At 47.2% G+C, this 25,753-nt stretch overlaps 1 protein-coding gene across 7 annotated transcripts in view; it reads left to right on the forward strand.

Moving 5' to 3' along the window:
* Positions 1-4,963: 4,963 nt before the first annotated feature.
* CCDC13 (coiled-coil domain containing 13) overlaps positions 4,964-25,753 on the forward strand; it is a 51,192-nt gene continuing 30,402 nt past the window's right edge. For 3 of the 7 annotated variants that reach the window (XR_004425438.1, XR_004425439.1, XM_033131992.1), the window contains exons 1-7: positions 4,966-5,221; positions 12,628-12,854; positions 14,775-14,923; positions 18,510-18,652; positions 20,250-20,339; positions 24,287-24,406; positions 25,632-25,736. Coding sequence is in view for 5 of the 7 variants with exons in the window: in XM_033131992.1 (XP_032987883.1) it covers positions 12,634-12,854; positions 14,775-14,923; positions 18,510-18,652; positions 20,250-20,339; positions 24,287-24,406; positions 25,632-25,736 (828 nt within the window). In the remaining 2 variants the exon portion in view is untranslated. Of the gene's footprint in view, positions 5,222-12,627; positions 12,855-14,774; positions 14,924-18,509; positions 18,653-20,249; positions 20,340-24,286; positions 24,407-25,631; positions 25,737-25,753 lie in introns of all 7 variants that reach the window. The other 4 variants (XM_033131996.1, XM_033131994.1, XM_033131995.1 and 1 more) reach the window with 4 other exon arrangements.

Genomic DNA, 25,753 nt, shown 5'->3' on the forward strand with positions numbered 1-25,753 from the left:
TAATCCACAAGAGGCTAGTGACCAATAAAGAAAGCCCAAATCCATGGAGAATCAAAGAGCAGAACTGGCTGTGTGTATCCAGTACCTTCCAGAAACAAGGAACTTGAACCTGGAGAAAATGAAAAATTTTTATGTGGGGGCTCCTGACTGTGAAGAGAAATATTTAATAAGGCTTAATTAACCCTTGGTCAAAAATATCTCAAGGCAGGTTACCTCTGTTTGCTCTGAATCCATGCACGATATCTTTCTGATGACTCTTGGCTTTGAAGGTGTCAGATTCTGGGAAGGGAGAGTCTCTGGCTATCAGTCACAATCCCATAAAGTAAACGGGTGATTTAGTATTCTGGGTTCCATGTCAATCACAGTACTTTAACTGGTGTAGGTCTGTAATAGGGTGAAATGCTTCGTTCCCTTGATTCTCCCCTAATTCTAGCCTGTATTGCTATAGATAATACTAATTGACCAGAGCAGTTCTGCCTGAGGCTTGAGTAACTTCTGGTCTGACCAGCTGGGAACAAAGATTTAGATATTTCCCCACTCTTCCTTGGATCCCATCTCTTGCCCCGCCTCTTCTCCCTTCCCTGGATATATAGGATGCTGGAATTTGGGGTGCTGTTAAGATGGATTTGAGAAAACTAGAAGTCTCTCTCCTGGTGCCATTTCGATAAAACCTTTCCTTATTCCAAATTCTGATCTATCAAATATTAAATATTTGATGTGCCGAACACACAGGCCTTGTGACTACAACAGGTCTAGCCCCAAGAGACAATCCTGGTACAATGATCAATTAGATTTCCGACCTGCAAAGCTGAGGTCCATAGTGGGGAGAGCCAAGTGGAGCCTGGGTGTTAAGCTGCAGCAAAGCTTACTTCCATTTTGAGGCGAAACCGCTAAATCTGTAATAATAATGACAACTGACGAGCATTTCACATTACAAAGCACTTTCGTGACCTGTTTGGTTGTCATGGTAATAAGGGTACTATTGGTATTTTAAGAAAGTTGAGGTTTATGGCTTACATCGCAGAGTTAATACCCCGGTATTCTGACCTCTGACAGTTTATTTAATTCAATTTTGCTTCTCACAGTAAGAGTAGGATCACTAACTGTTTATATTTACTTGCTTGCGGGAGAGAGTGTAATTTCAGTGAAGGGAAATCTATTTGGTGACCTTATCTTTAAAAAGATAAATAAGCATGGATGAAGGCCCCGCTTTAAAGCTGGAGCTACGCTGAACTCTGAGAAGGACCTAATTTGGGAATCAGAAAAAAGAGCAGTTGGCCCACACAAATATGCTCAACTAATTTTTTAGACATTGTATTGTAAAATATACGTAACAAAATTTACCATTTAACCAATTTCAGTGTACAATTCAGTGACACTAAGGACACTTACAATGCAACGTAACCGTTACCTGCATCTGCCGCCAGAACCATTTCATCCTCCCAAACAGAAACTTCATACCCTTTAAACAATCGCTCTCCATTTCCCTTCCCTACCCACGCCCCTGTCGACCTTTATTCTACTTTTTGTCTCTATGAATTTGCCTACTCTGGGTAATTAATATAAATGAAATCATACAATATTTGTCCTTCTGTGTCTGGCTTATTTCCCTTAGCATGAAGTACTCAAGGTTCATCCATGTTGTAGCGTGTATCAGAATTTCGTCCTGTTTATGGCCCAATAATACTCCATTAGATGGCTATACCACCTTTGTTTATCCATTCATCTGTTGAGGGACACAAGTTGTTTCCACCTTTTAGCTATTGTGAATATGCTGCTGTGAACATTGGTGTACAAGTATTTGAGGCCCTGCTTTAACATTATATTTTGGGCATATACCCAGAAGTGAAATTGCTGGATCATATGATAATTCTAAGTTTAACTTTTCAAGGAAGTGCCAAACTTTTCTATAGTGGCTGCACCATTTTACATATCCACCAGCAATGCCTAGGGTTCTAATTTTTCCACATCCTGGCTAACACTTGTTATTATCCAGTTTTTAAATAATAGCATCCTGATGGGTATGGAGAATTATCACACTGTTGTTTTGACTTGCATTTCCTTAGTGGCTAGTGATATTCAATATCTCTTTATGTGCTTATTGACCATTTGTATATTTTCTTTGGAGAAATGTCTGTTCAAGTCCTTTGCCCATTTTTTAATTGTTTTGTTGTTGTTGTTGAGTTTGCTCAACTGATTTTTGACAAAGGTTCAAAAGCAATTCAATGGAGGAAGCATACCTTTCAACAAATGGTGCTGGAGCAATTGGACATCCCATAGGAAAAAAACAAAAACAACTTTGACCTAAACCTTATACAAAAATTACATCAAAGTAAATCATGAACATTAAACTCTAACACTTAAGAAAATCATAGGGGAAACTCTTTAAGATCCAGGAATAGGCAAGGAATTCCTACACTGGACACCAAAAGCATGATTCATAAACAAAAGAAATTGATAAACTGGACCTAATCAAAATTTGAAAATTTCATTCTGTGAATGCCCAGGTGAAGAGAACTAAAACACAAGCTACAGACTGGGAGAAAATATTTGAAAACCACATACTCAGCAAATGACTAGTATCTAGAATATATGAAGAATTCTCAAAACTCAACAGTTAGAAATTGGGTAAAAGACATGAACAGACACTTCAGCAAAGAGGATATACAGATGGCAAATAAGCACCTGAGAAACATGTTCAATATCATTATCCATCATGCACGTTAGAACCACAATGAGATGTCACTACACACCTATGAGTGGCTAAATAAAAAATAGTGACAACCTCAAACACTAGCAAAGATGTGGAGAAACTGAGTCACTCATACATCACTGGTAGGAATGTAAAATGGTACAGCCACTCTACAGAACAAGTTGACAGTTTGTTAAAAAACTAAACAAGTGATTACCATCCAACTGTACTCTTAGGCATTTATTCCAGAAAAATGAAAACTTAGGTTCACACAAAAACCTGTACATGAATGTTTACATCAGCTTGATTCATAATAACCCCAAACTGGAAACAGCTCAGAAGTCCCTCAATGGGTGAATGGTTAAACAAACTCTGGTACGTCCATACCACGGAAAACCCCTCAGCAATAAAAAAGGAGCAAATTATTGAAACACACAACTTGGATGAATCTCGAGAATTATTCTGAGTAAAAAAGTCAATCCCCAAAGGTTACACACTATATTATTCCATTTACATAAAATTTTTGAAATGACAAAATTTTAGAAACGGAGAACAGATGAGCAGTTAGGGACTTGGGGGAGGGGAGGGCAAGAGAGAAGTGGGTGTGGTTATAAAAGCCCGACAAGGGGAGCAGTCATGACAGGCGTGTGCAGCTCCATGGAAAGGCCTGCCATCGTCTGTTGCGGAGCCCTGACTTGGGAACTGGGGGGTGCTATTCAGGAAGGCTGCGAGAGCAGTTGGTTCCCTGTGAGGAGCCGATGGGGCAGCTAAGGCAGGTGGATAAACAGGCTCATGGATCAGAGGAGAAACCGAGGTTTGGGGTTGTTCATTGAGAATGATCAAGACCTCAGGGGCATAGGGAGGGAAGCTGAGATCCCAGCTGGTGGGAGGCAGGGGGAGAAAGGGAGGAGTGAAGGGGTGGAGACAGATCTCAGCAGGCCAGAGGAGCAGGCGGAGGGCTGGGGCACCAGGGAGGGAAAATCTAAGTGGTGCTGGTGTCAGATGCTCTGGGAAGCGAGCAAGAGAGTGGGGGTGAGGGGGGGCAATGAAGGAGGAGGGCGTGTCAGGGATGTCACCGGGGACTTGGCTGAGGCAGAGCCAATGGCAGGGCTGGGAGTAAAGCCAGATGGGAGCAGACTGTGCAGGGAACCAAGTGAGGTGAGAAAGGTGGTTTCCTCACCTTGCCTGATTTTTGGTTCATCAGAATGGAACAAACAAAGCCACCGTTTAGAGAAAAATGTCCAGTTATTTGGAGAAAACCTGAAATAGTGAGAGATGGGTCAGGGCTCATAAAACGGAGAATTTGTTTGAAAGCTTTCTCACAATAGAGGGAGGTGGCAGGGTGGTGGCAACTCAGCTGGCACACCATGCCCTCCTTCTTTCCCCCCACCGGTGTGTGTCAGAGTCACAGGCCTGGGAAGTGGTCCCTTAATGAGATAGAGTCTACAAGCATTATAAACATGAAAAAAAAGTCCAACAAGGGAGATCCTTGTGATTTCAGTGTTTAGTGTCTTGACTATGGTGGTCAAATTAAACATGTGATAAAATTGTATAGAATTAAATACACACACTGAAGTGAATACAAGCAAAACGAGGGGAATGTGAATATGATCGGTGAATTGTGTCAACATCAGTATTCTGGTGGTGATATTGTACTAGAGTTCTACAAAGTGTGTGGTGCCACATCTTCGTGCGTGTCTGTGGGCGAATGCCTCATGAGGAAAAAGAGAAAGAAAAACAACTATGGGATATGTGAAGCTTTTCAAATTATAAAGGCCTAGATAAATACAGGAAACACTTCCTTGGATCTCCTTTCCTAGAAATTTGTCTCCCACCTCCATATAACCCTGAATACAGTAGTGACTAAAACTGGAGAGTGCCTTTAAAAAAAAAAAAAAAAACAGGTGTTTTCCACTATGAAAATAAACCATGTTCATTATATTTAAAATCCTCTAAAATGCAAAAATACAAACACAGCACTGCAATTCCAGCACCCCAATATAATAACTTTTAATATTTCTATGTATCACTCCCAGTCTTGTTTCTGTGCCTAGTTTTAAAACACACAACTTTATTTATTTAGCAATTACTATTTTGTCTCCTGCTTTTTTCACTTACCATCACATGACCTTCTCCCACAATGATTTTTACATTTTTCAAAAACATTCTGAATGGCTACGTTTATTTTCGTGGTGGGATCATTCTGCAAGCCTGCGGAATGTGTCTCTCTGTGCAGAACGTTTGGTCCACAGAACTTTTAAAACATATGTTCCAGAAGTGGACCACTGGACCAGCTTTAAATTCTCAGGCACAGGGGACCCCTTTCCAGCCCACCGCCGCATCCTGGACCACCTGAGCCTCTGTCACTTTCAGGACTCTCGGCACCCTCTCGGCCTCCGTAGACTCGTGATGAGTCGCGAGTGGCATTGCTGGTTTCCTTGGTGACAGTTGCCGGGGCAGCGCGAGAAGGCGTCCGAAAGAAGTGACAGAGCTGCCGCGGCCCCAGAAAGCAGGAGCCGAGTGACCGCTGTAAGTGCGGGGAAGTGCGGAAGGGCGCGGGCTGGAGCCGGGGTGCCCGCAGCCGCCGGGGGGAGCGGGGGGCCTGGACCGGAGCCGGAGCCGGGGCGCACACGCTCCCCGGAGCGCGCTGCCACCTGCTGGATGCTCACTGCGCGCCGGGCGCAGAGCGCGGACTCGCCTGCTTTCGTTCTGTGAATCTTCACGCACAGCCCCCTCCCCTCTCCGGGCAGACTCATATTGTCCGCGGGGTTAGTGAGGCGCAAAGCGTGGGTCACCTGCTCAAAGTGCTGTAGTTGGTACGTGGCAGTCAGAAGTCCAACTCAGGTTCGCCCTCTTCTGGTCTCTGCTACCGAGCCCTCTCGCACCACACTGAAGGGTGGAGTGGGAACTACGCCACCTGGTGCCATCTACTGCCCCCATCCTCCCGCCCCAGGGCCAGCTCCACAGGACCAGGGACACGGACGAGAGAGTTCCCCTCAGAGCGGGACTCCTGCCCGGCGAACCAGTCATCTTCATCCCATCCCCAACCCAAACCCAACCCGACATTGATGCTGGCCAGGCAGACAGTCGGTGAGCCTTGTCCTGCAGTGCACTGGGCACCCAGCTAGGCTTCTCTGGGCCTGTCCTCTCCACCTCCAGGACCCCAGGTGGTTGCTGGGAATCCCAAGGGAAGCTCAGGCCTGGATGGGGCCTCAGCCCTTTCTCAGTGGTCCCTGTGCCCTGTGCACTCAACTGCCTCTGGAATCTTCGTTTCACCACAGGAAGTGGTGGCATGGCTCTAAGTCCTTCCTGAGCGAGAGTTCCTTCCATGCAGCCTTAGCCTCAATCTTAACTTAAAAAAAAAAACAAAAAACTGTTTATTTCTTAAAGCAGTTTTAGATTTACAGAAACACTAAACAGAAAGTACAGTCCCCACATAGTCCTCCCCCCACACCCCCTTTATTAACATCTTGCATTGGTGTGGTACATTTGTTGCCACTGATAATCCTATATGTTGTTATTAACTTTATAAGTCTATAGTTTACATTAGGGTTCACTTTTTGTATTGTACAATCCTATGGGTTTTGCCAAATGCATAATTTCATGTATCCACCATTAAAGTATCATACAGAATAGTTTCACTGCCCGAAAAACCCCTGTGCCCCACTGTTCATCCCCTCTTCTGTCTCCCCAACTCCTGCAACTACTGATTTTTAAAAAATATCTCTGTAGTTTTGCCTTTTCTAGAATGTCATATAGTTGGAATCATACAGCATATAGCAGCCGTTTCAGACTGGCTTCTTCACTTAACAATATGCATTTAAGTTTCCTTTATGTTTTGTTGTGGCTTGGAGCTCATTTCTTTTCATCAATGATTAATATTCCCTTGTATGTTTGTTTAGTCACCTGCTGAGGGACATCGTGATTGCTTCTCATTTTTGGTAATTATGAATAAAGCTGCTATAAACATTTGCTCACAGGTTTTTGTCTAGGCATAAGTTTTCAACTCATTTGGGTAAATATGATTGCTGAATCATGTGCTAAGACTATGTTTAGCTTTGAAAGAAATATCCAAACTCTTCCAAAATGGCTGTACCATTTTGTATTCCCACCATTAATGAATGAGAGTTCCTGTGCTTCATTGCCAACATTTGGTGTTGTCAGTGTTTTGGATTTTAGCCAGTCTGATAGGTATGTAGGAGCATTTCATGGTTGCTTTATTTGCGATTTCTAATGACATATGATTTTGAAATTCTCATATGATTATCTGCCATCTGTATATCTTCTTTGGTGAGGTGTGTGTTTAGATCTTTTGCTCACTTTTTAATTGGGTTGTTTTCATATTGTCAAGTTTTAAGAGTTTTTTTGTGTAATTTGAATACAATCCTTTATCAGATACGTGTTTTACAGATTTTCCTCCAGTCTGGGGCTTGTCTTTTCATTCTCTTAACAGTGTCTTTTGCAGAGCAGCACTTTTTAATTGTAATGAAATCCAACTTGTCAACTTTTTTCTTTCATGGATCATTCTTTTCCTACTATATCTAAAAACTCATTGCCAAAGCCAAGATCATCTAAATTTTCTCCTATATTATTTTCCAGAAGTTTTATAGTTTTGCATTTTAGACAGGCTTATGATCCATTTTGAGTTATTTCTTGTGAAGGATATAAGGTCTGTGTCTAGATTCACTTTTTTGTATATAGATGTCCAGTTTTTCCAGCACCATTTGTTGAAAAGACTGTTCTTTCTTCATCGGATTGCTTTTGATTCTTTGTGAAAGATCAGCCAACTCTCTTTGTGTGGGTCTATTTATGGGCTCTTTATTCTGTTCTCTTAATCTATTTGTCTATTCTTTCACAAACACAACACTGTCTTGATTACTATAGCATTATAGTAAGTCTTAAAATTCAATAGCATCAATCTTGCAACTTTGTTCTCCTTCAATATTGCATTGGCCACTCTGGGTCTTTTGCCTCTTGATGTAAACTTTAGAATCAAGTTGTCGATATCCACAAAGTAACTTGGGGTTTTTTTTATTGCTATTGCACTGAATCTGTAGATCAAGTTGGGAAGAACTGACATGTTAACAATATTCAGTCTTCCTATCCATGAACTTGAATATCTATTAATTATTCTTTGACTTCTTTTGTCATAGTTTTATAGTTTTCCACATATAGATCTTGTACATATGTTGTTAGATATATACCTAAGTAGTTCCGTTTTTTGTGTGTGCGAATATAAATGGCATTGCATTTTAAATTTCAATTTCCAATTGCTCATTGCTGGCCAGTTTCTTCTGTGCTCAGCTTCAGGCTGACTGAGGGGCGTGCCTCTCTTGCAGGTCTCCCCAGCCAGTCTCTCAGCGCAATTACCACCCCTCATTCTCAGTTCTGGCTCAATATGAGACTCACTTGGGAAGCTTTCATAATAGACAGATGCCCAGGCCGCAGCCCAGACCAATGAAATCCAAATCTCCACTGACTGCATGAGCCCTAGGGGCTGGGGTGGAACTGGCAGGTGTCCTGTCAGTGCACGCATGCTGTCTGGCTCCTAGAGGTTATTTGGGCCAAGGATACCCATTTCATATGATGAGAAAGATAATAGCAAAACTGTCAGGAGTGCTTATATGCCAGGCACTGTATTAGACACTTTCCATTCTTTGTCTCATTTAATCCTCACAACCACCCTGTGAAGTATATAATGATTATAATCTCATTTTACAGATGAGGAAGCTGAAGCACAGACAGTAATTTGCCCAGGAAACAGTGTATATCCAAGAAGTACCTGTTTCCCAGTGACTCCAAGAGCATGCTGGGAATAGAAAAGGAAAAAGAAGTTACTGTGTTTATTCATTTACTTATTCATTTATTCTTTTTCTCCTCTTTGAGCACTTGCTACATTCATTCAATGACAATTCTGCAAATATTAATTGAAGGCCGATTCTGGGCCAGATGCTGAGAATTAAAAAGTGAATAAGACGTAAGACCCTTGCCCTTAAGAGGCCTCTTAGTAAAAGGAATAAGAATAAAGTTGTAGATAATTGTCATACATTCAGGTAAGTTTAGTGATCAAGGGATGCCTGAGGGATTCTAGGCGTTCACAGAGTACCTCCAGGGGAATCCTAAAGGCTAAACGGGAGTTCGTAGGAAGGAGAAGGGTGGCAGCGGGAGGCCTGGGGAGGAAAGCATCCCAGGCAAGTAGAGTGGCTGAAGCAAACCTCTGAGATGTCTCTAGGCTTGAGCCCTAACGGGTCACAAAACCTCACATCTGCAGGGGCTAGTGGGAAATAAAAGGAAGTGAATCCAGTAAGTGTAAGAGAGAACAGCATTTACTGCAGTGATAACAGGCAGCTGATGTGCCAGCCGCACCATCTGAGAGTGATAGGGCCCCTAGCTGAGTGGAAAGAACACCCCCTGCCCAGAGGGAACTCCCTTTGCCCAGCAGCTGCTTTCCATGTGGGACGATAGGCCCGGCATTGCCAAATCTGTGAACTTTTATAAAAGAAGATGGAAATCTGGATTTCATTGACATCTGCAGATCTTTGAGTGTTGCCAACAAATTCAAATCCTAACATAGCATTCTGTGAGAGTCAAACAAAAATGTCTGTGGGATGGATGCAGCCCTTAGCCAGGCTCTGTGAGCCCCGGCAGGGTCTTGCAGAGGCAGGGCCCACTTAGATCTGGTTTGAGAAAGATACCAAGTGGCCTCAGTATCTTTAAGCTCCTGAGATGGTTCCAGGGTGCAGAGGGGTGGGAAACGCTGCTTTGCATGCTGGTCACAGCCTTCAAGCTGCTCTCCTGACTCAGAGCGATTCTTAATAGCTCCCCTTTCCCTCGCCACGGTGACCCAATTTGGAAAATGAAGTATATGATCGTCCCTTCTTATAATCTGCAAAAATAGGGAATCACGGGATACATTTAGTTTTTTAAACTCCGTTAGTTACATTTTCAAATAATAGGCTCAATAGGGTTTTCTTCAATCTCTAGATGGCTTTTCCGGTGCAATTCCTCTATATCGTGTTGGCCAACAAAGGCCCACAGTCGAAATCCAGCTCACTCCCTGTTTTTGTAATACAGTTTTATTGGACCACAGCAACACCCACTCGTTTTACCTTGTCTGTGGCTTCTTTCTGCTACTATGGCAGAGTACAATAGTTGCAACAGAAACCCTATGGTCCACAAAGCCTAAAGTATTTACGGAAAAAGTACATTGGACTCACTGTTATAAAATTGGCAAACGAGACTTTCTCTGCGAGGTGTAGGAGAAGGGTGACACTAGAACATGGCATTGTGAGAGGGAAGACAGGCTGGAAGGAGAGACTGAGGCGAAATCCCCCAACACCTTTGATGCCTTTGGGCTTAGCTTGGCGGGTATTGGGCATCTCCTGAAGCTTTTGGCGCAGGGACATGTCAGGCTCAGAGCTGTGCTCCAAAGAAAGTTGTCCGTCAGTGAACGCAGGCTAGACTGCAAGGAAAGTGGGAAGACGGAGAGAGGCAGCGAGGGCAGTCGGAGCCTGTTCGAGCAGTCCTGGGGACAGAACCATCTGTCATGCCTTCACCAAATATTCATTTCATGCCCACTACACACCAGGCCCTGGTCTAGGCACTGAAGATGCAGCAGGAACATCACACGATGCCTGCCATTATGGGGCTGCCAGGGAGGGAGAGAAACAATCAACAAGCAAATAAATATATAATGTGTCAGGTGAAGCTAAATGCAATGGAGAAAGATAAAACAAGGTAAGGGGCATGGGGTGGGAGGGCAGGGATGCTTCCTCCAATGAGATGGTGAGGAAGTCCTCTCTGATAAGGTGACCCTTGAGAGAAGTGAGCAAGGTGGAAGAAAAGTACGTTGGACTCAATGTTTCTGGGGGAAGAGCATTGCAAGGAGAGGGAACAGCTGGGGCAAATGCCCTGCGGTGGCCATGAGCGTGATAGTAAGAGTGGTATCAGTGAGAATGGAAATATGGGCACAGATTTGAAGACATTTATGAATCAACAACATTTATGAATCAACATTTATGAATCATTTATGAATCAACAACATTTATGAATCACAAGATTTATGTTTAATTAGGTGGTGGGTGGATAACGTGACTTGAGTTTGGTTTAAGTCCTGGATGCTTAACACTGGCTACACTGTAAAAGCATGTGGGGAGGGTTTAAAAACTCGCGTGTTCGTGCTATTATTCTATTTATGTGAAGTTCAAAACTTGACAAATATCCAGAATGTATAAGGAGCTCAATAAGAAGACAACACAATTCTTTAAATGGGCAAAAAACACGTAACTAGACGTGTCACAAAAGAAGATACGCAAATGTCCGGGAAGCACATGAGAAGATGCTCAATATAATTTGTCATCAGGAAAACGCAAATTAAAGCCACATGGAGATACCACTACATACCCATCTGAAAGACTGACATTCAGACTGACCATACTAAGTGTTGGATGTGAAGCAACCGGAACGCTGACGCGCTGTGGTGGGAACGTAAGTGGTACCGCCACTCTGGTGAACAATTAAGCAGTTTCTTACAAAGCTAACATAAATTTACCATGTAATCCAGCATTTTTACTTCTAGGTATTTACCCAAGAGAAATAAAAGTATATGTTCACACAAAGACTTTGTTATATATTCATAACAGTTTTATTCGTAACAGCCAAAAATGGAAACAGCTCAGATGTCCAATAACAGGTGAATGTATGAACAAACTGTGGTAAAGCTTTGAAATACTAACAATGAAATACTAACCAGCAATAAAAAATGAAATACTAACCAGCAATAAAAAAGAATGAACTAGTGATGCACGTAACAACATGGATGAATCTCTAAAAGGTAGAACTAAGCAAAAAAAAAAAAAAAGCCTACATACTGTATGATTCCAGTTATATGAAATTCTAGAAAAGGCAAAACTGCAGAGACCTGGGACTGGCAGGGAGATGGATTGCAAAAAGATGCAAAGCAGCTTTTGGTGTGATAGAAATCATGATGGTAGTGGTAGTTTACATAGATGTATACAGAGAAGGTGCCAAAAAAATGTATACACATTTTAAGAAAGGAAAACTATTAAAATTGTAATACTCAGTATATACTGATAGCAAAAGATGAATAGAAGTCAGGTTTGACTTCTGCAATTACAATAGGTGCTCAGAGTGGTTACCATCAGCGTCCAGACACTTCTAACGGTGAACTACTGCTTGAGCAAAGTGTCCACTTGTATACATTTTTTTGGCACCCCTTGTATAGTGTCAAAACTCATTTGGATACAAAGATCAGTGTATTTTATTGTGTGCAAATCATACTTCAATGGAGCTGATTAAAAAGGAAATAGACAAAACTCATCTTCAATGGCAGAAGTCAGAATAGTGGTTACCTTGGGGGAGTGGCTTAACGGGAGAGTGCACGAGATAGCCTACTCAGGGACAGGAAGTACCCTACGCCTTGATCTGGGGGTCACCACAGATTCATTGACCTATGCACTCAGGATTTTTGCACTTTACTGTATGTAAATTATACCTCAGTTTAAAAGGTAATGACGTCTAAGCCCCATACCTAGAAGTTGGGATTTAATTGGTCTAGGGATGTGTCCAAACACTGTTGTGTTTTAGGAGCTCTAACGTTCAGCCAGAGTTGAGAGCCACTGTTTTAGGGACAGGAAGGGGTGAAGTCTTGAGTCCGAGTGATGGCGGAGTATTCTGATGCCATTTGCAGTCTGGTGGCACAGTCAGGACTGGGGAGGATGCTCAGCTCAGCTTTGGCTTTCAGTGGTTTTGAGGTGACAGTGGGTCTTCCAAGCTTCCACATGGACATGGGCAAAGCTAAGCAGGAAACCCCAGGGTTGGGGACTACAGACAGGGCTGACTGTGTGCTGAGCACTCTTGGGAAATGTGTGCTTTGTGGAATTTGCTTCAGCTCAGGTTTCTTTTCCTACTGCTAGGGCAAGATGGCAGCGGATGAAGGCTCACAGGACACCTTGCGGCTCCAGTTCAAGGCCATGCAGGAGATGCAGCACAAAAGGTTACAGAAGCAGATGGAGAAACGGAAGGAGAAGGAACTGAGCCTCAAAAGCAGAGTCGAGGACCACACAGAGCCCTTGGAGAGCTACGATGGCCTCAGCCTTCTCCAAGCCGGGGAGCAACACTTGAAAAACAGCTTTGAGCGAAGGTAATGCCAAGTCTAAACTCCCCTGGGAGCACTGCAGAGAGGTAAGGAGGTAGGGGAGGAATGACTGCAGACAGACGATCAAAAGGTGAGATGCAGAGGTGTTGACACAGGTCGTCATTGAAGACTCACATCTGATGGACCATCTGTATTCCTGGGGACGTCATTTTATATGAAATATATTTAAAAGCCATTTAAAGTCAAATTGAAATTTTCATACTCATCAGAGTTTAGTTTATTCACTTGAATTTTCTTTTCTTATTTTTTTCTTTTTTTCTTTTTTGGTTACCATTGACATACAATATTATATTAGTTTCAGGTGTACAACATTCACTTGAATTTTCTTATGCAGTCTCTGATGGAAAATGTGTTTGGGTTTCTGAGGAGCTGGTTGATGGACTCCAATGGTTCAAGGATGATCATTGCTCCAAATCGCATCCGGGATTATTCTCCAGTGCCAATTTCCTGACACATAATAACACATAAACCTGCCTGTCCTAAAAAAGCGTTTGGGGGGTTCCTTGCTATTGTACAGTTGGTGAAAAAGTTGAACAGGGTCCAGAATCTTCTCATTTTGTTCTAAATTTGACAACATCATGCAGATGCATGTTGATCTATACTGCTTTTAGAAGCAGGAATCTGTATAGATACAAAATTCTCTGCTAGTCAAGTTACTAAAAAAAAAAAAATCACAATTTACTAAAAAAGAAAATCACAAAATCGCATTGACTCTGCTAGTCAATTTACTAAAAAAAAAGAAATCGCAAAGAGCTCTTTGCTTCTGGTTTCATCCAGAATCTATTTTTTCCATTCTCAAATTCTACTTTGTATGGTTTCTCAATTTTCAAAATGTTCTACTAAAAAATGCTAATTGGGGGAAAAAACATAAAGATTTCTCAATAATTGATAAAATTCATATGGCTCTTAAATATTAGCTCAAAATTAACCCCAGACCTATTTCCAAATGACCTTTCCCCAAATCAGAGAAACTAATTGGTGGAGACTTGAGCCATTGGTGTCATAAGGACAACAACAATAATACCTGTTACCTGATAATTACTGTTACCTGTAACTTCTATAACTTATTTACTTCCTGAGCAGCTGTCTCTAGGGAGCCTGTTCCATGCAGTAACAATAGAAGTGATTGCAGGCTCATCAGTCACATGTTTCTTGTGTTCTGAAAAAAGCCTGCCAAATAACTTATATAAAGTCAACTACCTGTTCTGTCAGGCTTACCTGAATCCCAGAGACTCAACTTAAGGCTTAGACAATTCCTATTTGGTCTTCTAATATGTATATGCAATAAAGACTATACATTTCCTTCAAGTATCACTTTAGCTGCATTTCAATCTGTTCTAAATGCTTCATAATACATATTATGATTTCTTCTTAACCCATAAATAATTTATTAGTATATTCTTTGTTTTGTTTTCTTTATTGTTGTTCTTGTTTTAATTCCAAACATATGATGGGTTTGGGGTTTTGTTTTTCATTTATTTTTGCTATATTTTTAGTATTGATTTCTAATTTTAGTCTAAGGTTGCCTTTGTAGCTTATGTTAATACATTTTTTTATGCATGTTCCATGGATACTTAAAAGGAATATGAATTCTTTAAGTGTAGGTTTTATGTCTCTCTGTTGAATCCATAGCAAACCATGTTATGGAAAATGTCTTTCACCTTTCCCGTGTGTGTGTGTGTGTGTGTGTGTGTGTGTGTGTGTGTGTGCTGAAGCACTCAGTTTTTGATAACATTGTGTTAAAATCTGCTCATGTAGCTTCCCTTAATTTCTATTTCCTATTTTGTCCAGACCCGTTCTTATCCCCACTTAGTGCACAAGTCGCTACAAAAAAACCTGGGCCCTGGAGGGCGGACCCCTGCCCACTGGTCCCTGTGAAGAATCATAACTGCCTTTGCTTTGCAGGATGCTTGAAGATGAGATTGAACAGCTTCGCGACCAGCTCAGGGAAACAGTGGATGAGAACGGGCGATTGTATAAGCTGCTGAAGGAAAGGGACTTTGAAATCAAGCACCTCAAAAAGGAAATAGAAGAGAACAGATTTGCCTTCACAGGTAGCTCCCCCATTGTTGCGGCAGTCCCTGCCCTGAACCTCCAGGTGCCCTGAAGTCCAGGCCCAGCTGCCAGGGAGCCTCCCTGGCAGGGCAAACAGCAAGTTCCACAGGGCAGGTACCCAGGAGAGGGTGCCAAAGGTCAGATGTGGTCAAGCTGTCCAGAGTCCTGGAAATGAGAGAGGGGGCAGAGGAAGAGAGCAGGCCAAGGAGGGCCGCACACCAGTAAGTGGGAGCCCACGAGCAGCAGGCAGGCGTTCAGTCAGTGCTGGTGACTCAGCGGGGACACTCATGACAGGGGTTCTCCGTAATGCTCATTGCACGTTCAGTGGGCCAGCAAGGTCCGTTTCATCTTGGTGTTCTGGCTCCGATGTTGTAGCGTGGATGTGAAAAGCCCCAGTAGACTCAGGCATTTACTCTACGGCACTTGCTCTTGCTGCTCCAGAAAGGTGGGTGAGACAGGGAAGTGAGCTGTTCCCAGGGGGTTTCCTAGGACGTGCGGTGTCTAGAGTGGACCTCGGCCCTTCAGGTCTGGGCTGGACCGTGGCTCTGTTTGTGGAGACCTTGGCCCCATGGATCTGATGGGGACCTTGGCTTTGTGAGTTTAAGGTTGACCTTTGCCCTGTAGGTGTGGGCTGGACGTGGGCTCTGTGGTTATGACTAGACCTTGGCCCTGCAGACCTTAGCTTCTGCTCCATGGACACCCATTGAGCAATTCCTAAGTGGCTGACTAATAAAATGTCACCAACCACAGAGAGCAACAGGCCTCACCCAACATCTGCCAGAGTATCCCTCCCCGTCTTTGATCTTAAATGCCTTGAAGGGTGGGTACACCCAGAGGACCAGTGCGGAATTTAAAAGCAAGGGAATTTGTCATCCTCAAGGCCTTTGGTAGCCTATTGTGTGTCCCTCCGTTTTTCTTTTTTTTTTTAGGCTTTTCTGTGTAAAAAACACCCTGAAAAGAAGACTGTGTTGTGAGGAACAGAAACACGCTTAACCTGGCTCAGGGTTCAGATGTGAAGGGGCAGCTTGCCCTTTTGCAAGGCTGTAGAGAAGCTGATTTGGCTCCATGGTGAGAATAGGAGGGCCTCCCCACGCCAGGAGACCTGGGGCTAGTCCCTCTTGCCCAGCCTGCTCTCTCTGTCTCTCTCTCTGTCTCTCTCTCTCTCCCTCCCTTCCATCTTCCCTCCTTCCCCCCCCCTCTGTCTCTCTCTCTCCCCACTTGTTCATCTCATCTGATTGCCAGCCCCAGCTCTCCCTTAAATCCCCCTCCTCTTAAATCCAGTCCTCACTCTGAAGTCACCATTTCTGATTTCCAACTTCAAGTTGTAAAGAGAAAAGCCTGGCTGGCCCAGTTCATGTTTTTAAACCAGGCCACAGTGACATGCTGCTGGTGGCTGATAGGCTGCTTCTCCTTTGGCTGGATTTTCAGTAATTGCTATAGTTGAGTGTTTTTTTTTTTTTAAACTATATCTCTTTGTACTATTTTTTAGTGATTACTTGAATGATTACAAAATACACACTTAACTGTTCACAGTCTTCTTAGAATTAATATTTTATCCCTTCAAGTGAAACGAAGAAACTTTATCACCACGCAGTTAATTCTGTTTACCACCCCCCAATTGCAGCTTTTATATGTATTATGTCCTATATATTGAAAAATCCCATCAAACAACGTTAGCATATTTGCTTTCAAGCGTTATATAGATTTTAAAGACCTTAAGGAGACAAAAATAGTCTGTATTTACTCAGATATTTGGCATTTCTGTGCTTGTCCATTCACAGTTGCCCCCATTATCATGGGGTGACAGCTCAGGAGTGGGGCCTGCCTGTAAGCAGGGTTGGGAGAGGATAGGAAAAAAAACACAGGATTTTTCTCCTTCTCTCTGAGCTGTCCTTCCTGCCTTTTGGACTAGAGAGGGCTTCTCTTAGGTGTCTTTCGATGTCTAGCTCTACGATTTTTACTGTCTTGGAGTTCTGGGAGGAAGAAACCCGGAGACCTCACCACTGGACCATTCATACTTGGTTTCCTTCCCATGTCCTGAGTCCTTTCTCCTCACGTGTCCTCATCCCACCCGGCTGACAGGGTTTGGTTACCAAGGGCAGCTACTCCCGGTTGCCCTGCTCAGTGCCTGGCTCAGGCCAGCAGCACAAGCCTGGAAACCATCAAGCAGCTTCGCTCACCTTCCACCAATTGTCGCCCACAGTCTGAGGTGCGTCCCCGTCTAAAATGTAGTCCTGAGAAGGTATGTCTGCCAGTTACCCACTGCCGGACTGTCAGAAGCATCCAGGGAGCTTGCAGACCATCTGACCAAAACTGCTGTTGCACACAGACAGGGAAACTGCCCTCCAGAGAGGGCAAGGGACAGTGCAGCTACCCAGCCAGTTCCCAGTGCCCGCCTTCTGCACGGCCCCACCCCACGCATTCTCCCTCATTTACGCCCCTCCAGCCACCCCTTCTTTCTATGGCCTCCTGCCTTTGCCCACTGCCTTCCACCTTCCTCCTCAGACACTCCAAGCACTTCCCTGTCTCTGGGCCTTTGGACTGGCCATTCCCTCCACCCTTCCTAGTTGAGAACACTCTTCTTCATGGCTGATCGCGTTCGTTCGGGTCTGTCCACACATTACTTCCTCAGAGAGGCTTTCCTGACCACTCCATCTAAAATAGCATCAGCCCACCCCGCTCATCTCCTCGCCCAGCTTCCGTTTATTTCATAGCACTTATTCCTCCCAGGTGTTAGAATACATATTTATGTCTTTGGTTTTTATTATCTGTCTCCCCTGCTAGAATGTAAACACTGTAAGTCTCTGTTATTCATCATTGAATCCCTAACACTCAGAGAGTTCAACACAATAGATATTTACTAAATAGACACATGCCTTTGTATGATTAGGTGTTATCAGAAAATTCTGTGTAAGAAACAACCGTTTGATCTCAGCAGCATTCAGCAATAAGCGTTGATGTAGCTCAAATGTCTGGGGGTTAGTTGGCGATCCGCTGATCTAGGCCAGGCTTAGCCGGGGTGGTTCAGCTCTGTCCCATGTGTCTCTCTTCCTCTTCCTGGGACCAGCCAGCTAGCCTGGGTATGTTCTTCTTGTGGAGACAGCATAAACGAAAACTGCTTGTCAAGTCTCTACCTGCACCTTATCTAACATCCCATTGACCAGCACAAGTCATTGGCTGAGCCCAGAGTCAGGCAGCCCTAGAGGGGTCCAGGGGGTATGCCCTTCTCACTGGAGGGCACAGCAAAGTTACAGAGCACAGGGTGTGGAAGTGTGACCCTATGACCGAGGACGGCGTGAAGAATTGGCACAGTACGCTTACCTCCCATAGAATTAAAACTCTGCTTCCTGATTTTATTTATCATTTACCGAGAACACACTGCCTCTCTTATGGCTGCATTTCCACTCGCTGGAGCTGGATTTGGGGGCGTCTAGGTGTGTGGTGATTCCGGAGCCTCTGCCCCTCCACGAGTGTTCATGCCAAGCAGCTTGGGCTTCTCAAAGCCCGGTGTCGTTGGTCCTGGGGCATGGATTCGATGTGTGGGCCTGTGTTTTTCACTGACCACGCCATTTTCCTTCCTTTTAGGGACAGCTGGTGTGGCTGGGGATGCGATTGCCACCAAAATCGTCGAGCTGTCCAAAAAGAACCGGGTGCTGATGGCAGAGTCCGAGGGTGCGAAAACCAGAGTGAAGCAGCAGAGCAAACACATCCAGGAGCTGGAGCAGGAAGTGAGGGGCCTTGGTCATTCCTGCCTCCGGAGGGGACTCCCTCTCCCTGGGCCACTCCTCCAGGGAGGGAGCCACACTTAGATGCTTTGGGTCCTTCTGAAGGGCTTGTGGGTCAGTGTCTGCAATGAGTTCCTGAGTCTTTGTCACATCCTGAGAGGGGAATGTGTGTCAGGAAGCCCGGGGGGGCACAGGTGTTGGAGAGGCAGGCTTGCATAGTGGTTAGGGCACAGACCTGGAGCCTGACTGCCTGCGTGCAAATCTCAGCTCCATTCCTGACTGACATGGTGACTTTGAGGCAATTATAAATGCCCTGTGCCTCAGTTTCCTCCGTCTGTCACGTGGCAGTATTGAGAGAACTCACCGGCCGTCAGGTTTTCTGAGGATTAAATGACTTAACGTCGTGGAATACTTAGTACTGGGCTGAGCATGTAATAGGCACCGGATAAATGTTTGTTAAATACATGAAGAGGGATCCTTGGCTCATTGGGAGCTAGAGCCAGGAGCATTCTACCAGGTGGTCTCACGTTTGTCTTCCTGCTGCTCCCTGCCCTCCCACAGCTAATCACAAACCCCTCCAGTGAGCGAGGGCACAGTCCAAGCAGTTCACACTCCCTTAGGAGCTAGAATGGAATCCATGAACCAGAGAGAACCCACGCAGCTTCTCCTTCTATGCCTGAAGGAGCCGAGGCCCAAAGAGGTTAAGAGGCTTTCTCGAGTCCCGCAGGACAAGGTGGTGCGGGGTTTCCGGTCTCATTCTGTGCTCTCCCTAATCCTCCTCAGTCATTGTACCTGGCGTGGAATTAGAGCTCCTTTATTCTATGACACATTTTTTGAGAACCATCTCGGGCTCTCTGTGCCAAGCCCTGGGGAGATTGTGGGGAGCAAAATCGGCCTGGTCCCTGCCCTCCTGGGAGACAGACCAGCACCCAGGACATCTTAGAGGAGGGAGCACACACACTGGGTCCCTGGAGGTTGAGAAGGGGCCAGACTCAGAGAGGTGGGGTGGGGCCTCTGTGCAGAGGGCCCAGCAGGGACGAAGGCCCCATGGGGAGGAAAGCCTGAAAGGAGACCAGTGTGACCGACAGTGGAACAAGACGAGGTCAGAGAGGTGGGAGGGTGGGTCATGCCCGGCCTCGTCAGACAGGATGTGGTGTTTGTGGGAAGAACAATGGAGAAACCAATAAAGGGTCAGCTAGCTGGCTGTCTGTCTCTGGTGGTGATCTTCGCCACCAGGCCTTGAGCCCAGGTAGCAGGTTTCTCAGTGTCTCCTCGTCTGTAACATGAAGTCCATAATTCCTTGACCCTCCCCTCCCAGCCTGTCGTTAGGACTCCAGGATGCAGACCAGGGCTGCGGTGTTATTATTTACGCTAGGGCTGCCCTACTATGCGACCGGGGAGCGGGGCCGACCATCCATTAAACCCTCTCCCGTCGCAGAGCAATTCGTAAAGGAGCGTGCTTCCACTGGTGATCCCGTGAGCTGAGAGAAAGGCAGCCACCGAGAGCGGTAACCACACACCCAGTGGCACCAGAGAGCTTCACTCAGGCACCACAACTGCTGAGCAAATTAAATATTAAGTGTGAGGTTTGCTTTTTCAGCTGCAGACGGTCCTAGCCAGGCTGCCAACCAAGGGGGCCACTGACGCAGGAGCCAAGCCGCCGAGGGCCCAGACAGGAGACAGAGCCTTGGTATGAATGCTCTTCTGTGCTGGAGAGTCACGGAGGCGGCCGCGGCCTGGCCTCCCCTCGTCCACGGGCGTGTAGGTGCCGGTGCTGGGGGCCCACGTCCACCCGCTGCCGACCCAGGGTCCCCATCGCAGCCTCCGCAGAGCAGCCACCAGGGAGCCGTAGCCACGCCAGGAATGTCCCCAGTGGAGGCCAGTGAGAGTCTAACTCTGAGGACCGGTCCTCAGGGAGGGAGGTCAGGGAGTCCTGGGGACCCTGGAACCCTAGAATTTCAGGACCAGCTGGGAAGGCCTGGTCCAAGTGGCCGCCCGCTCCGAGCCCAGCTATAAAGGATCTCCTTTACCACGTCCTCACTGGGGAGACACCGGCCTCTACCTTACCCCTGGGACGGAGCTCACTGCCACGCAATGGAGCCCTGCCATTTGGGGGGGCAATTCACGTTGTGCGACGTCTTCCCTTCGTGGAGCTCCAAGTCTACAGACTAAAAATGACTATTGGGAATGGGGGCTGGTTTCCAAGATTCCGTTTTACCAAGCTGGTGAGCAATCGCTGAAACCCAGGATGCAGGAATTGCAGCTCCATGAAAGGAGGCCGCCTGGCCCAGTGGGCTACCAGGGAGGGGCATGGAGCCCAAGCTAGACAATAACTAGCATCAGAGCCTCAAGAACATCCCCGGAGGCCTCCCCAGGGCTTACCGTGGGAAGCCAGACCAGTGGGTGACCCAGGCGTCCCAGTCTCAGGACTCCTAGTTCAGTGCTCCTTTTCCCGCCCCACCTCCCCTGTTGCCTGCAACTCAGGTTCAAGCTGGGTCATGCCTGCCTGTCCTAAGGAGAATTCAGCCCTCAGTGTGCAGTGATGGTTCCCTCAGGTTCCAGGGGTGGATATATCTCCTGAACGCTAGTCTTGTGTAAACCTGTCTCATTGCTGGGGAGGCAATAGAGGGACTCCGCCCTCAGCAGGGGCTGGACTGAGTGTTCAGGGCCTTTCCTGGGTCTGAGGGACACTGCTTAGCTGCCCCTGGTTTATCCAGAGCATGGAGCACCTCTAGTCCCTGACTGGAGCTGTCCTGGATGGGAAACTGCTTGTCCAGTCACCTGTTGAGCTCGACGGGATTTTCTGAGCCCTGTGACACAGAGAAGCAGACAAGGCCTCCGTCTACAGGGGAGTCCAAGAGAGGAGATGAGTGGCCATGCTGAAGGAAGGAGGGGGACAGGGCCTTCAGAGAGAGGCCCGGGCTCTGAGGTCACAGAGGGAGCACACCCTCACAGATGCAGCTAGGAGGTGGGATGGGGAGGGATTTGGAGGTGGGCCTTGATGGAGGAGGGGGGAGTGGGGAGGGGGAGAGGGCCTTCCAGCTGGAACAGTGCAAGCCAAGGCTCAGAGGCCAGGAAGCCGTCAATACTCCTATTTCGTTTGCTAGCTGGGTGTCAGCTGGATAATGTTTGCTTACAGCCCAGGGCCCCTGAGGTGGAAAAGGGGAACGTAAGCCAAAAACAGCTGGGGTGGGGTCACCCATGGAGGGAGGCCTGGAATGGCACCTGGAGTGGGAGCTCCAACTTCCTGCTGTGGCTGCAGGGAGGCTGGCAGTTTTCTGACGGAAGTGTGGGTGATGGGCTCCAAGTCCCAGCTCAGCAGTGCCCCGTGCCTTCCCAGGCGTCTTCTGATGAGAGAGAACAAAGGCGACGTTTGCCCTGTCCGGCTGTTCAGGTGGCCCCAGCCACACTCCAAAGGCCTGCAGGCTTAGCCCACGTGCTGGCCCCAGCGCCCCAGAGCTCACTCCAGAGTGGGGCTGCCCTCCCTCCAGCTGGGGCTGCAGGAGGCAGTGGTGTGAGTGACGCTGGCATTGTCTGCTCCCCCATGGACTGTGTGTCGCTTATTCCCTCCAAGAAAACAGCCCATACCCAAGCCCCCCACGAAGCCTGTGGAATTTCAGTCTGGGCAGAAATAGCTCTGAAATGGCAGGGAGGTAGAGTTGGCGCAGCTGCCTGAGGGGAGGAGCAGAGGGGGTGATGGCTGCTTCTGCACGTGGGCCCAGCCCTGACCAGAACACCATCTGGCCCTCAGCCCCCTTTGCCAGCTGCCCGTCCAAGCCAGGCTAGTCCCTCCCTCGCCCCCACAATGCCCTCTGTCAGAATCAGCCCCAGACAGCTTCCCTTACCTGTGTTATCCAATCAATACACACGGGAACCGGAGGCTGGTGTTACATACCCCCATTTTACAGATGAGGAAATGAGGCTTGGAGAGGGGCGTCATAGCCTGAGTTCTAGATCCAGGTCCCATCTGTGTGCTCTTCCCAGTGTCTGAACAGGGTCACAGCAGGCATGCGGGAGACCGATGCGCTCACAGCTCCCACCCCCCCCACTGGCCGGACCAGTGGGGCTCATGGCACTGGAGATCTGACAGGCAGGGGGTGTTGCTTCCCATCCCAGGGCAGCTTCAGAGTGGCACAGTAGCAGGGGAGAGGACGGTACCCAACAGCAACGAGAGGAATGGCAGGCAGCCAGGCGGGGGAAGGACACACAAAATCATGGGTTAAAAAAAAGATGCATTTGGGTTTTATGTAAGTTCCCATTTTGCAAATTCTGTTCACCTTAGTTATTTTATTTAGCCTCACGGTGCTGCTGCGAGGAAGCAGGACAGGGAAATTTTATACCCACTCCATAGATGAGGAAACCAGACGAGTCCAGGCTTTCTGGACCATGTGTCCAGGTCCAGTTTCCCTGACCCGCGGTTTTCGGTGGCCCTTCCCAGAGCCTTTGGGGTCCATGGGACTTCCTATACCCAGGTTACTTGGATCTGTCTTTCACGCTGGCATTCATAGGAGATTTAGTTTGCGCCTGCTAAGGAAAGATCAGAAAGCCACTGTAGGCCCCACCCTGCTTGCAGAAGTCCAGCACACCTGGTCAGCTGGGGCAGGAGCAGACAGTCTCGGCGTCATTGCTGATGGACGCTCAGCCCACCAGCCAACGTTCCTGCTGCCATGTTGCCACCGCTCAGCAACAGCTCAAACTGGGAGAACCAGCCCGTGCGGGGGAAGGAGCAGGATTCTAACCCCACTTCTGTCACCCCAACCAACCGTGTGCCTGGGGACCAGTTACTTCCCCTCTCTGACCTCATTTTCATCATTTATGGAAGGGATTTCAACTGGGCTGAGCTTTGAGTCCCTTTCATGCCAAACTTCTGAGTCTCAGGAACTTCTATTGAAGACAGAGAAATGGGCAGCACATTTGAGAAAAATTTACATCCAAATAGTTTAAAACAAACATAACTAAAAAAAAAAAAAAGACATTGCTACGTGTTACAGCAGGCAGAGTATCCTGGTTGCTGCAGTTCTTCAAGCCACAGGAATGGAGCATTTGAGGATTAACCAGAGTCCCTATTTCTGTTGAGTGAGCTCATTGTCAGGAAAGAGAGCCCAAGGCCCAGACTGACGATTCCAGGAGAGGGAGGCCCCAAGTTAGGCTGGTCATGACCTTCCTGCCGAGCTGGGGATAACCTTCTATGACAGAACTAGTTCCTTCTTTATTCTAAGTGAAGATGGATCAGCCGTGACCTCAGCCTCTGAGCACAGCAGAGAGGGTCCACCCCCAGGGAATGTCTGGAAGGTGTGGAGGCCTCCCCTGTGGTCACCACCTGACTCCATGTGTGTCTGTGCTACTCGGAGCAAAGGGCTCAGCCCCCAGAGTCAGGCCCGGATTCACATCCACGCTCCCCCTTTCCCAACCAGGTACCCCGAGCCAAAGGGCCTTACCCTCCACCAGCCTCTGCTTTGCATCTTTAAGGGGCTGACAAAAGTGCGTCCCTCACAGGGTCTGTGAGGATTAAGTGCAGTGCTCCTTCCTAAGCGAGCACTCAACACAGCACCTAGCACCTGCTTGGAGAAATGGAGGCTGTGGTTGTCATTACTATTCAGGCAACAAGTAACTGCTCTCCCTCCTGTCTCCCCCAAGCAGCCGGAGACCCCAGAGGTGAAGGTCTTGCAGGACAGGCTGGCGGCCACGAACCTGAAGATGAGTGACCTCCGTAACCAGATCCAGTCTGTGAAGCAGGAGCTCCACGTGGCCCAGAAGGTATTTCAGAGCCAGGCTTCGAATCATCTTGTCTGGCTGGGGCTGACCTTGGGAGGCGGCAGGACAGGGACAATGGGTCCCATTCAGGCCCCGTGAGCATCATGCTACTTGCTCTGGGTCAGGCTGCAGATCCAATAACTTCCTTCCACAGCCCCTTGAGACAGACCCATTTGGTGAGTGGGGTTGCTGGTGGCCCAGGGACCCTGCATACATGTCCTTGTGTGCCCGCCCCACCATGGACCAAGGAGGACAGTGGCGTCCTCCCGGGGAGAGTCCTTTAAACCTTCCTTGTGCTATGTGCACCATAGTAGTTCCGGGGTCCTTTCTTCATAAGCCACCTTGGGCTTGGAGGCCTGCCAAGACCTGCCTCCTGCCCTCTGCTGTCCGTAATATTAGAAAATGAATCAGTTGTTTGTGTATTAAAGGCCCCTTTCAAAGAAAAATACTCAGACTTGGGATGCAGGCCCAGCTAGTTCATTAGTTACTTTTATTTGCACAGTGAATTCTCTGGCGTTTGTCTTCCCTGCTGGAACCACTCTGACCAGCCAAGATTTCCAAAACAGTGTTCTATTGTGGAAACAAGCTCCAGAGACTTGGTACGCGGGATCAGGTTTCCGTGACAGGCGTCACAGAGACCCAGGGCACAAGCTGAGCATGTTGTTTCCATCTCAAAGCCCTGAGGTGGGGCTGCACACCTCCCTTCAACAGCCACAAACTCGGGCCCTTCTGGAACCGAACATCCCCAGTTGATATGCAGAAGCCCTCCTCCTTGCTGCACTCAGACATGGCCCCTTGTCAATGGCTTTTCACAGAGGGCGAGGCCCTGTGGCAGACTACTTCCTGTGGCCATCCAGGATGATGAGCTCAGTTCTAGATGACCGGTGAACAAATTCAGAAAATAGGTTTTGGTCAACTTTGTGGTTCATTCATCCCTGGAGATAGCAAGAGCAGGGGGCCCCCTCTGGGCATCGTTGGCAGTTCCTTGTCTACTCTAGGCATTGCTAAGACATGCTGGGGACGAGGGGTTTACTGCTTTCCCAGGGAGAACGTCTCTTGGAACATGGTCAACTCACTGTCCTCTGAGGCAGCAGGAAGGTCGTGCACGCACAGCCTGGGCCTTCTTGGAGCCCCACGCACCCAGCCCAGCTTCTGAACAGACAGCAGCTCTGGAGTTCTGGTGGGGGGGCCTCTCTCCTGGCCGCACTAACGGTCCCACCCTTTTCAGGTGTTGGCCAGCGAGGTTGGAGAAGATGTGAATGTCCAGCAGCTCTTGTCCTCACCGGGGACCTGGAGGGGTCGGGCTCAACAAATTCTCGTTTTGCAGAGCAAGGTGAGTGAGTCACCAGA

Source organism: Rhinolophus ferrumequinum, chromosome 17 (assembly GCF_004115265.2).
Source record: "Rhinolophus ferrumequinum isolate MPI-CBG mRhiFer1 chromosome 17, mRhiFer1_v1.p, whole genome shotgun sequence".
NCBI classification, from domain to species: Eukaryota; Metazoa; Chordata; class Mammalia; order Chiroptera; family Rhinolophidae; genus Rhinolophus; species Rhinolophus ferrumequinum.